Source organism: Grampus griseus (assembly GCF_964374135.1).
Source record: "Grampus griseus genome assembly, chromosome: X".
In the NCBI taxonomy this organism is placed as follows: Eukaryota; Metazoa; Chordata; class Mammalia; order Artiodactyla; family Delphinidae; genus Grampus; species Grampus griseus.
In genome coordinates this window covers 110540091-110552185 of record NC_138999.1, presented here as the reverse complement: position 1 = coordinate 110552185, position 12095 = coordinate 110540091, and the positions used below count along the sequence as shown (strand labels likewise).

The following is a 12095-nucleotide window of genomic DNA, read 5'->3' as shown; positions in this document are numbered from 1 at the left end:
AACAAATTGGGCCACCTTGCTAAAGTCAACTCTATTCTTGACTTACAACCAAGTTTCGAGCTCATTGAAATTCCACAACACTCCTGTTCTTGCTCCAATTCCAAAGCTTGCCCTATGCACCCACATGCTTCAAACTGCCTTTCTGTAAAGCATCCAGTTCTGACCATGTCAGCGAACAATTTCAATCTTAAACTCTCATTGCAAAAATCACTTACCTTATGTGTCATCATTTGAGTTAATTACTGCTATGAGGACAATAAAATTCTTCTTTTCTCCTAAAAACTACCTAAGCAATGAAACTATAAGATCGGGAAACTTAGGGAATTCTTTTTCTAGGTAATAGGAATAAAAAGGATTAGTCTGCCCTATTCCAGTATTACACATGGGGAAGAATTCAATTAAACCACTCTTTTGGAACAAGCTATAGATAACAGAGTAACTTCTAGTGAGTTCTACTTAGTTGTATACTAAAAAAGATAATTCAGTGCGGCTTACTTTCTTATACTTGGCTTTGGAATGCAAACCCCTCTCCACAGCCAAGGACCACTCTTGTTCCTTCACAGATTCAAAGTAGAAAAAGGCTTCTGTGCTCAAGTCCAGCTCTTGGAATCTGAGAAAACAAGAGGATGTCGGATCTACACACATCCCATAATTATCTCTGACTACCTCCTGTCCCATTTTCTGAGACATTAGATGAAACAATGCGGAAAAGATAAATTTTAGAGAACTGCTCTATTGACTCAGGTGATCAGTAAGGACAAGTAGTTTTCTTTTCAAAAGACTCCGCGCCACAGGTATATGCACAGGCTATGCAAAACACAAACAAAAAAACCTCCATAAGGGATAACAGTAGAGCTTTGCTTATATATCCTAGAAATAGTCACTGTTAGAATTAACCTCAAATCTCAGTTTCTATGAAGTATATAGTTTTCTATGGGTTTTGAGAGGATTAGATGCTTCCTTACATCAATTCAGGTATCTGTTCCTTTATGATCTCACAAATTTGACCCACAAGTTAACTCTCACATATAGTCTACAGTAGGTTTTTACAAATGGTGGGGGGGAAAAAAGCAAAATGTCACATAAACTAACACCAAACATACAGCCAAAATGAACTTCCAGACGCCATTTTACCCAATGCAGTAGATATCGGGAGGATTCGGATCACAGTTCAGCCAAGGTTCTAGCCCACTGTCTGGAGACTGGCCATTCACGTTCCATGTTCCAACAAAGAACCTAATACATGATTCCAAAACATAATTTAAAAACAAAGGTCAAGTGTGGATGGTCACAATAAGCAACATAATTTCTCAAACTGTTTTGCCACACACACACACAAAACCCTCTTGCCTGTAGAAGACAAAGGCAGTGGGCTTATTCTCTCCAAAGTTTACATCAGGTAAACCTACAGAAAGGAACCAAGTCTCTATTTAAAAAACACAAGTTTAATTGCTCTACCACATTTCCTTCCTATTACATTCCATCCAAACTCATATCTGAAGGGAGAGCTTGTGGATGGGAAAGAGGTATCTTCATGCTATAAGGATGTCTAACATGGATAACTGTTCCATAAGGAGTTGTAGTTAAATCCAAAAACTCACTTCCCGAAGGATTACAAGGACATCTGTGTAGGAAATTCTGTTGAGACAGATATAGTATTAAGGGGGAAAGCAGAAGGGAAAACTCATGACTGTCTTAACTGTTTACATACAAATATAAGCATCACGGGAAATCTGAAGATCTGGAGGTTTCAGCATAGGGATATAGTCATGACTGAATCAGAATAAATGAGGCATAATGGGATAGCAGATGGGACTGGAATCTTGGACTAAAAGGGTACATGCTGTTCGAAAATAACAAAGGAAAGCGTTGCTGCTTTGAACATCGGGATACACGACACACACCACACGTAGTGAGTCCAGAAAAGAGGATATCACCAAGATGAAATGAAAAATATAATAGAGGAAAGAATCGAAGACAGACCTCCCAATCAAGATGCTTGGGTGAAACTTCCTTCAGTTAACTTCCCAAAGTAGGTAAATTAAAGTCTAGTGGTAATGGCGGACTTAATTTTCCAATATTGGCAAGAAGAAATTCAGCAGGTCAGATAGATAAACACACTTGCTTATGGAATGTACTAGGAGACAATTCTCTAGTACTTGTGAGCTTGACTTGGTTCTCTAAGAGTGGATAGAAAGGTTAGTAGAGGTGGTATCATTAGTAATTAGAAAATCCAAGGGAAATTGTAGCACTGGCATTATTTTGGATATGTATGTTATTGACCAGCATAAAGACAGGGGCTTGAATCAGCTCACCATTCTCTTCTTTATGCTTTTATTCTGAATTAAGCTAATTAAACTAATACCTTAAATACCCAAAGACCATTTTTTCCTATATGTACTAACGTTTAGCCTCAGTAAGTAGAAGAGAGACTAACCTGAAAGTCTGAATGTTGACATATTCTTTCTCTCGCTTTGCCAGGATGTGTTTGATGAGACCCTCCCGCTGCCCAGACTGGGTGTTTGGTACAAAGAGCTTCCGCATGGTATTGGTCACTTTGGGCTGTTCCTTGTTAGAAGCTTCCTTTTCACGTGGAAGCCTAGCAAATAAATGAGGAATTCAAAAGTGAAATTGCCTTAAACAATTCCCATGTGTGTCTCACACGTGGGAAATCTGTTTCAACATAGGACTTACATTCTATTCACTGAAGATGGTGGGGGTGGCGGTTCCCGATGAACCCCTGTAGGCTGATTCTGCAAATTTATTCTCTTGTCCAAATTCAAAGATGAAAAATTATCCTCAAATCCAAGAAGCCCTGAAGGACACAGAACCCAGAGTGGAAGGGGGGAAAAGATAACATCCAACTTATCCAGGATTGATAGGACTTTGCTTTGATCAGCGGTTTTGGTTTGATCACTATTTGCTCAGTGGCGTTACCAAACAGAAAGGTATAAGAGTAGTGATAACGTAGATTGGGGGAAGAAGCACATCTGTCCCTGAAGCACTGACATATTAACTAGAATGACAGTAAGTTACGTTAACTTGCAACGTGAATAATAAGAGCTAGTCTTTATAGAAGACTTTTAGCACAATGCCTGGTTGATAGTAAGGAGCTATATCATTATCTCACTTAATTGTCACAAAGACCTCATGAGGTAGGTGCTATTAAAAATCTTCCTATGTTACAGAAAAAGAAACAGAAGCTCAGAGTTGTCAAAGTAATTGGACCAAGGTCATATAACTAGTAAGTCAGAGAACGGGGATTCAAACCCAGGTACTCTGGCTCCAGAGCCTGCACTTTTTACCCCTCTGCTAAGCTGGCACTGAAAGAGCTAATGTGCCACAGAAAGGATCAGGAGTGAACGTGAGTCAGTGGGTACGGACTTGATAAAACCACTCCATAGGAGAAGGTATCTGACACTGACATTAATCCACATTATCTTATCTGCCCAGATAAAATCTATTGACTCTGCAATAATCATAGCAACCAGGGAAAAAAAGAATCTTTTCAGTACCTGAAAAAACAGAAGAGTTGTCCTCAGTGTCTAATTTCTGGTACCAGCTGGATGAGTCCTTTTGCTCTGGAACAAGAAGTTGTGACTGCGCTGGAGAGATAAGGGTCATAGTCAGAATGGAATGACTATTCCATTGAATGGAATATACCATAACCAAAGGCCATTCACTCAGCACTCAAGTGCAGGGGCCAGCGCCATTCTTGAACACAAAGGGAGAGACTAAGAAAATGAGGGCAGCTCTGGGATCATCTGGGACCAAAGGAGGATTACAGTCTGCAGTAAGCTGTCCAAGGAATGAAACTGAAGATTCTGGAAATTGACTCAGTGTCCTTAAAGCTGAATAGACTTATTCCCTAACCTATCCCTGGGGCCATTCCTGAAGAAAAAAAAAATCGCCTATCAAGGCTCTAGGGGTGAGGTACTTTGCTAATGGCCACTTGCCTCTGTACAGCATGTCCCATGCAAGTAGTAGAAAGAAAACTGCTGAGGCTTGAGTTACCTTCCTGAGCAGCAAGGACCTCTGAGAGGAACTTCAGACAGCGTTCCTCATCAGGGATTTCAAAGCGGCGCTCTCTGGTCCAGTCCCCCTGAATCCGAATTTTGCAGCCACCTAAAAAGAATGGAAATCCATGTACATATAGCTACGGAAAATAATGTTTTCTTGGGATATTTTCAACTTACCAATTTAATAGGAGAAGGTCCAGATTGCAAATATTCCAGACCTCTAACGTGTGAAGCATGCCTATAAGATCAAGGGACTGGGTGTGGTGGTGGTGCTGGGGGTGATGCACAGAGGAAAATCTAGTGAAGGCTGATAAACTGTGTAAATGAGCAGCCCAATATAGTGATATGGTATGTACTGAAATCACAGTTTCCTACTTTCTGATATATTGCTCAAATGTCACTGTAGGAACCTCCAAAATCTAGCAGAAGATCAATTCCTCAACCACCCTCCTCCCATCTCCTAGCTGGAAATTCCTACCACTTCAAATCCAAATCATATAGTAAGAGTCTCTGAAGTGTGAAGGGAAAAAAGGAAATATGATGGTTTGTTCCTAGGTACAGACTGTACCCAGGCAATTGAATTTATAAGCTAATTTAAAAAAAAGCATAATGGGATTGGTTTGAATTATTCTGAAAAGAAGCATCTATACCTCATTTACCTCAAGTGAAAAATGTATGTCTTGAATAAACTCACAAAAACAATATAATGACCCATGTCCAGGAGTGGTCTGGTTCAAGTACAGTCAGTTGGAAAACAGTATAATTAGAAGCAAAGTTATCTGGGACTTTAGTTTCTTATGTATATAACATACTGTCTCCCCTTTTCTAATGCCCTCTATTTACCATCAACTGTCTCGATATGGTGACCCAGGAAACCCATGTCCTTGTTTACATTCTTATTTTAACTGATTTATTACATTTATTGCTTTCTCATGGCCCTGGAAACGATAAGCTCCTTCAGGGCAAGAGGCAGGCTGCACATACCGGTTATCCAACACAACACTCTCAATGGTCTCCCAGGGTTGTTTGGGACAGAGGGGCTTCTCAGGACTCAAGACTTCCAAAGCTAAGACCGGGAAAGTCCCAGGCAAACCGGGCTCATCGGTCACTTTATTGATAACAATGACATCAGACTTCACAGACAGAAGGCATTTAATGACTCCCAAACTGGACTCTTTCACACTTGTAAATAACAAAGAGGTGAGAAAATAAAATGAAAATCCTAGTTTCTTATGGTAGAAATCCACTTCTGAACCTTTGACTCTTTCTTTGCATTTCTTTAAGTTTCTGTATTCACAGATATTTAGTGATCAGAATAAAAGAGATAAACATAGAGGAAAAAATGAAAAAGAAGGCACCCAAGAGGACCAGCAATAAGAAAATTAACGGGGGTGCCACTGTAAGGTGGAGAAAAAAAGAGGGGGCATGAATAAGGACTGTCAATTAGAGCAGCTTTGAAGATACGATGGGAAAACCTCCTTCAGGGCACAAGTAGTCCTCTCTTTCTCAGATAATTTATATTAAAAGTAGAAAAAAATTTAAAAAGAGCAGTTCCTACCTGATACAGACTTAGAACAAGAACACATATTCTCTCTGTCCCACAATCCTTGAAAGATATATTTTAGCAAATATAAAAAATAAACTGACCCATTTAACGGACAAAAGATTCCAGAAATTGCTTACAAAGTAACACTAGATGCTCTCTCACCACGTTGCATGGGAAAGAGGACAAATTACCCCCACCACGCAACCTTCTACTCTCCTCCCTTCCAGCCCCTCTGGCCTCTTTGTGATCAGCAAACACTCCTCTATCTTCAATTTCTCCTCTGAATACTCCCTGCATCTTTCAGTAGTTCTCAACTAAGCGTGCATTAGAATTACCAGAGGCGCTTTTAGGAAATACTGCCACTTGGGGCCCCATCCCAGGCCAAGAAAACAGAATCTCTGGGGGTGAAGCCCAGGCACTGGGAGTTTCTAAAACACTCCTCCAGGTGGTCTAGTGCATCCAGACTGAAAATCAGAGTCACCTGCAAACTGGCTGGGCCCTGAGACTAGCTCCCGCTGTGGCCCTCTGAACTAGAGGCTATTTATAGCCTTTCACACCCTATGTAATTTAAGACTGATGTCCTTATTTGTCCTAATGCCATCTCCAGACCATTCCCTCTCCTCCTCCCTCATGAAAAATCCCTTCTCCTTTGAGGCTCACCCACTGGGCTATGCCAGCTTCTTCCCTTCCCTCCTCCATGGAATCATGTACCAACTTCCCAGAAACTTCCAAATTCAGGCCTGATTAAGACTTCCTCTCCACTCACAGTCCTGCTTTAACTTTGCGTCCCTGAAAAATTAGCACAGAAAGCTCAGTCAACACCTTCAACTTCCTCATCCAATGACCTTGCCCCTCCACCTCAGCCACCTACTCCCTCAGTCCCTACTGGGGCTGCCTCAGTTCTACCCTGGACCTTTCATCACAGAAACACCATCACCTCATAAATCTCTAATTCAAATATCCCACTCTGAACTGTTACTCCTTCCAGCTTACCTGCTCTTATGGGAACCTCCAGCGCACTGATCCCTCCACTTTCTCAGTATCCATTCACTTCCTCCTGCTTTCACTTCCCTTTTTATCAAACAGATGCCATCGTTTCACTCTGTTGCAAAAACCCAGAACTGCCTTACCACTCTCACTCTGTTTTGGCTAACACCTATCTGGCTAACTCCCAACCCTCAGAAATCAAACTAACTGCCTTCTCTGTACTTACGTCTCAGGGAGTAAAACCACACACACACACACACACACACGCACACACACACGCGCACACACACGCGCACACACACATACGTACACGCACACGCACACACATACACACACGCACACACATACATACACACGTGCGCGTACACACACACACACACACACACACACACACACACACACACACACACACACACCATTATAAATTGACTGCTAACCTCAACGGGGCCCTATATGATAGGAAGCAATCTAAGTTTCCATAGTCCACTTGTCTCCCACTACTATTTGGAACCACTATTCACACCTTCTCATTTATCCTCAATCTTTGGATCCCCCTCTTCTCAAGCTCTCTTCTTCATACTTTATGAGCTTTACCTCATACCTCAGAGGAAACGGAAGCCATCACATGGAAACCTACCTGTATCTGTACTCATCTTCTCCTTTCTCTTCTGATGCACGAAGGAGGAGTCCTCCTATCAAAGGCCATCTTCTTTTTGAATTGCAACCCCTCAGGTTCTCTCAGGAATCTCACAGTCATTCTCTAGACACCTCCCCCACGTAGCTTTAACCTCTTCCTCACACAGGCTCCTCCTCATCAGCATTAAAATAAATCATGTTCTAAATCCTCCTCATTTAAAAAACAAAAAACCTTCCTGGACCCCATATCTTCCTCCAACTCCGGTCCACCTCTACATTCCCCCTTTGCAGTCAAGCTTTAAAAGACACACAGTTGCTACCTGCTCACCTGCCATTTCTCTCTTTAATCCACTCCAATATGACTTTGGCTCCTACCACCCCTCTGAAATTGCTTTGTTAAGGTCACCAATGATCTCCATAGTGCTAAATCCAATGGATACTCTTCAGTCATCTTATCAGACCTAGCAGCAGAAATCAACACTTGACCCCTCCTTGAAACAGTCTCTTCCAAAGGCTTCTATGACACCATGCTCATCTAGTTTATCTCTCTCTTTGGTCACTAATTTTAAGTGCCCTTTGAAGCATCTCCTCCTCTATCTGAACTTTAAAAAGTAGAGTGAGTTCAATCTTAAACCTTTTTCTCACTGTGTATCAGCACTGTCCAATAGGACTTTCTGTGATGATGGACATGTTCTTTAACTGCACTGTCTAATATGGTAGCCAATGACCCCATGTGGCTAAGGAGTACTTGAGGAGTGCTGAGGAACTGAGAAACTGATTTTCTAATTTCGTTCTAACTAATTTAAATAGGCACATATGACTAGTGGCTATGGTATCTGAGAGCACAGCTCTATATACAGTCACATCATCTCTCATGGTTTCAAATACCCTCTATGTGCTAGAGACCCAGACTTTACTTCTGAGCTTCAGATGCATACATTCAACTGCCAATTTATCACCTACACTCAGATGTCTCAAAGAAATCTCAAAGTAAACATAGCTAAAACTGAATTCGTGACCCCTACCCCAGGAAAACTCATTCCTCCTGCAACGTTCTTATTTCTGCAAATGGTACCACCATCCACATTCATGCCAGAAATCTCGGATTCATCCTTGACACTTCTGCTCACCCCCTGCACCCACACCAACCTCTGTTGATTTAACCTCCAAAAACATTTATCAGATCTGTCCACTTCTCTCCATTCTTACTCTCTAGCTTAAACTACTGAAGGAGGCTCCTAACTGGCACCCAAACATAGGCATAAAATCCTTCATATTCTTTCAATTTTTAGAAATCTGTAAATCCAGATTCCTTATCATGGCTTACGAGACCCTACTGGATCTGGTCCTAGCCTGTCCTACCTTGTGCCTGAGCCTTCTCTTTCAGGCATCCTGGCCTTCTTTCATTTCAAAGAAAGTGTCAAACTACTTCCCAAATTGGGGCCTTTTCACATGCAGTTCCTTTTACCTGGAATACTCTTCCCCATTTTCACCTGTCTCTTACTTATCCCCTCTGGTCTCAATTTAAATGTCACTTCTTCAAAGAGGCCTTCCCTGAGTACCCTGCCTAATTTAGTTAGCACTCTTATAAACTCTCTGTATTTCTCCTTGATAGCATTTATCAAAACTGCAATTATGGGCAATTCCCTGGCAGTCCAGTGATTAGGATCCTGGGCTTCCACTGCAGAGGGCCTGGGTTTGATCCCTGGTCAGGAAACTGAAATCCCACAAACCACGCAGTGTGGCCAAAATAACCCCACCAAAACAAACCAAAAAACCCCCCTGCAATGATACGACTATACCTTATCAGTTTAAATTCTGTTTCCTTCACTAAGTTTCATGAAGTACCATGACTACATTGCTTTCTGCTATATCCCCAGAACACAGCGCCTGGCACATGAAAGGTATTCACATGTTTATGGAATGCATTAATGGGTTATAGGCATCTACGTGACACTAGCATCAAACAGCACAGAAGCAAGAACCAAGGCTGGAGGAGCAACCTTACCTATGCTGTTCTCTACTGATTGTGCAGCACTTAGAATAGTGCCTGGCAAATAGAAGGCACTCGACAAATATTTGTTGAATAATGAATAAAAGAGGGTTTAATATTAGGGAATTAGTGTAATACAGTCCATCAATAGGTCAAATAAGGAAGAACAATATAACTATCTCTATAAATACAAAAGACGTTTGATAAAATTCAATATACATTCACCATTTTAAAAACCACACAAACTTGAAATAAATGCAGTTTCTTAACATGGTTTTAAAAAACCCTATCAAATCAACAGGCAACAACATCCTCAACAGTGAAGCACCACTTGAGGCATTCTCACTGAAACCAGGACCTAAACATAAATCATCATCATTATTTAACGTTGATCTCCAAATTCTTGTTGGTGTAATGAGACATGAAGCAAAACTAATAGTTATAGCTACTAGAAAGAGACAAAACTACTACTTGCAGATGACTAGGGCTGTCTATCAAAACCAAAAAAGAAAATAAACAGCCCCCCCAAAATAAAAATAAATTTCTGTAAAGTGGCTGGATAAAAGGTAAATATCTAAAATTCAACAGCTGCTCTGTATACTAGTAATAAGCAATTAGAAGATAAGAGAAAAAAGGTTCCACTGACAATAGCAGCAAACAAATAAAATCCATCAAAAAACAGTTAACCTACAAATGTATGATAGCTATGAAGAAACCACAAAATGTTACTGAGAGATATAAAGAGAAACTGAGTAAGTAGAGATAGATATACCATGTTCCTTGACAGTGACTTAATTTTATAAAGGAGTTAATTTAATAAAATTTGGTGCATATCTATGGTGAAATATTAGCCATTAAAAATCATGGTTTTGGAGGAAACAAGATGGCGGAGTAGAAGGACGAGCTCTCACTCCCTCTTGCAGGAACACCAGAATCACAACTAGCTGCCAGACAATCATCGACAGGAAGACACTGGAACTTACCAAAAAAGATACCCCACATCCAAAGACAAAGGAGAAGCCACAATGAGACGGTAGGAGGGGCACAATCACAGTAAAATCAAATCCCATAACTGGTGGGTGGGTGACTCACAGACTGGCGAACAATTATACCACAGAAGTCCACCCACCGGAGTGAAGGTTCTGAGCCCCACGTCAGGCTTCCCAACCTGGGGGTCCGGCAATGGGAGGAGGAATTCCTAGAGAATCAGACTTTGAAGCCTAGTGGGATTTGACTGCAGGACTTCGACAGGACTGGGGGAAACAGAGACTCCACTCTTGGAGGGCACACACAAAGTAGTGTGCGCATTGGGACCCAGGGGAAGGAGCAGTGACCCCGGGGGGGACTGAACCAGACCTACCTGCTAGTGTTGGAGGGTCTCCTGCAGAGGCGGGGGGTGGCTCTGTTTCACCGTGGGGACAAGGACACTGGAAGCAGAAGTACTAGGAAGTACTCGTTGGTGTGAGCCCTCCCAGAATCTGTCATTAGCCCCACCAAAGAGCCCAGGTAGGCTCCAGTGTTGGGTTGCCTCAGGCCAAACAACCAACAGGGAGGGAACCCAGCCCCACCCATCAACAGTCAAGTGGATTAAAGTTTTACTGAGCTCTGCCCACCAGAGCAACAGTCAGCTCTACCCACCACCAGTCCCTCCCATCAAGCCTCTTAGATAGCCTCATCCACCAGACGGCAGACAGCAGAAGCAAGAAGAACTACAATCCTGCAGCCTGTGGAACAAAAACCACATTCACAGGAAGACAGACAAGATGAAAAGGCAGAGGGCTATATACCAGATGAAGGAACAATATAAAACCCCAGAAAAACAACTAAATGAAGTGGAGATAGGCAACCTTCCAGAAAAAGAATTCAGAATAATGATAGTGAAGATGATCCAGGACCTCGGAAAAAGAATGGAGGCAAAGATGGAGAAGATGCAAGAAATGTTTAACAAAGACTTAGAAGAATAAAAGAACAAACATCTAGAAGAATTAAAGACCAGAGATGAACACCACAATAACTGAGATGAAAGCTACACTAGAAGGAATCAATAGCAGAATAACTGAGGCAGAAGAACGGATAAGTGACTGGAAAGACAGAATGGTGGAATTCACTGCTGCGGAACAGACTAAAGAAAAAAGAATGAAAAGAAATGAAGACAGCCTAAGAGACCTCTAAGACAACATGAGACGCAAGAACATTCGCATTATAGGGGTCCCAGAAGGAGAAGAGAGAGAGAAAGGACCCGAGAAAATATTTGAAGAGATTATAGCCGAAAACTTCCCTAACATGGGAAAGGAAATGGCCACCCAGGTCCAGGAAGTGCAGCGAGTCCAATACAGGATAAACCCAAAGAGAAACACACAGAAACACATAGTAATCAAATTGGCAAAAATTAAAGACAAAGAAAAATTAGTCAAAGCGCAAGGGAAAAACGACAAATAACATACAAGGGAACTCCCATAAGGTTAACGGCTGATTTCTCTGCAGAAACTCTACAAGCCAGAAGGGAGCGGCATGATATACTTAAAGTGATGAAAGGGAAGAACCTACAACCAAGATTACCCGGCAAGGATCTCATTCAGATTCGATGGAGAAATCAAAAGCTTTACAGACAAGCAAAAGCTAAGAGAATTCAGCACCACCAAACCAGCTCTACAACAAATGCTAAAGGAACTTCTCTAAGTGGGAAACACAAGAGAAGAAAGGGACCTACAAAAACAAACCCAAAACAATTAAGAAAATGGTCATAGGAACATACATATTGATAATTACCTTAAACATGAATGGATTAAATGCTCCAACCCAAAGACACAGACTCACTGAATGGATACAAAAACAAGACCCATATATATGCTGTCTATAAGAGACTCACTTCAGACCTAGAGAAACATACAGACTGAAAGTGAGGGGTTGGAAA

At 41.6% G+C, this 12095-nt stretch overlaps 1 protein-coding gene across 2 annotated transcripts in view; it reads right to left on the bottom strand.

Moving 5' to 3' along the window:
• The window catches only part of OCRL (OCRL inositol polyphosphate-5-phosphatase), a 56636-nt gene that overhangs the window by 30340 nt on the left and 14201 nt on the right, over nt 1-12095 (bottom strand). For both annotated transcript variants that reach the window (XM_082681449.1, XM_082681450.1), the window contains exons 5-10: nt 4015-4125; nt 3516-3605; nt 2695-2815; nt 2438-2599; nt 1135-1236; nt 496-610 (exon numbers count right to left, since the gene is read on the bottom strand). In XM_082681449.1, coding sequence (XP_082537575.1) covers nt 496-610; nt 1135-1236; nt 2438-2599; nt 2695-2815; nt 3516-3605; nt 4015-4125 — 701 coding nt within the window. The remainder of the gene's footprint in view (nt 1-495; nt 611-1134; nt 1237-2437; nt 2600-2694; nt 2816-3515; nt 3606-4014; nt 4126-12095) is intronic.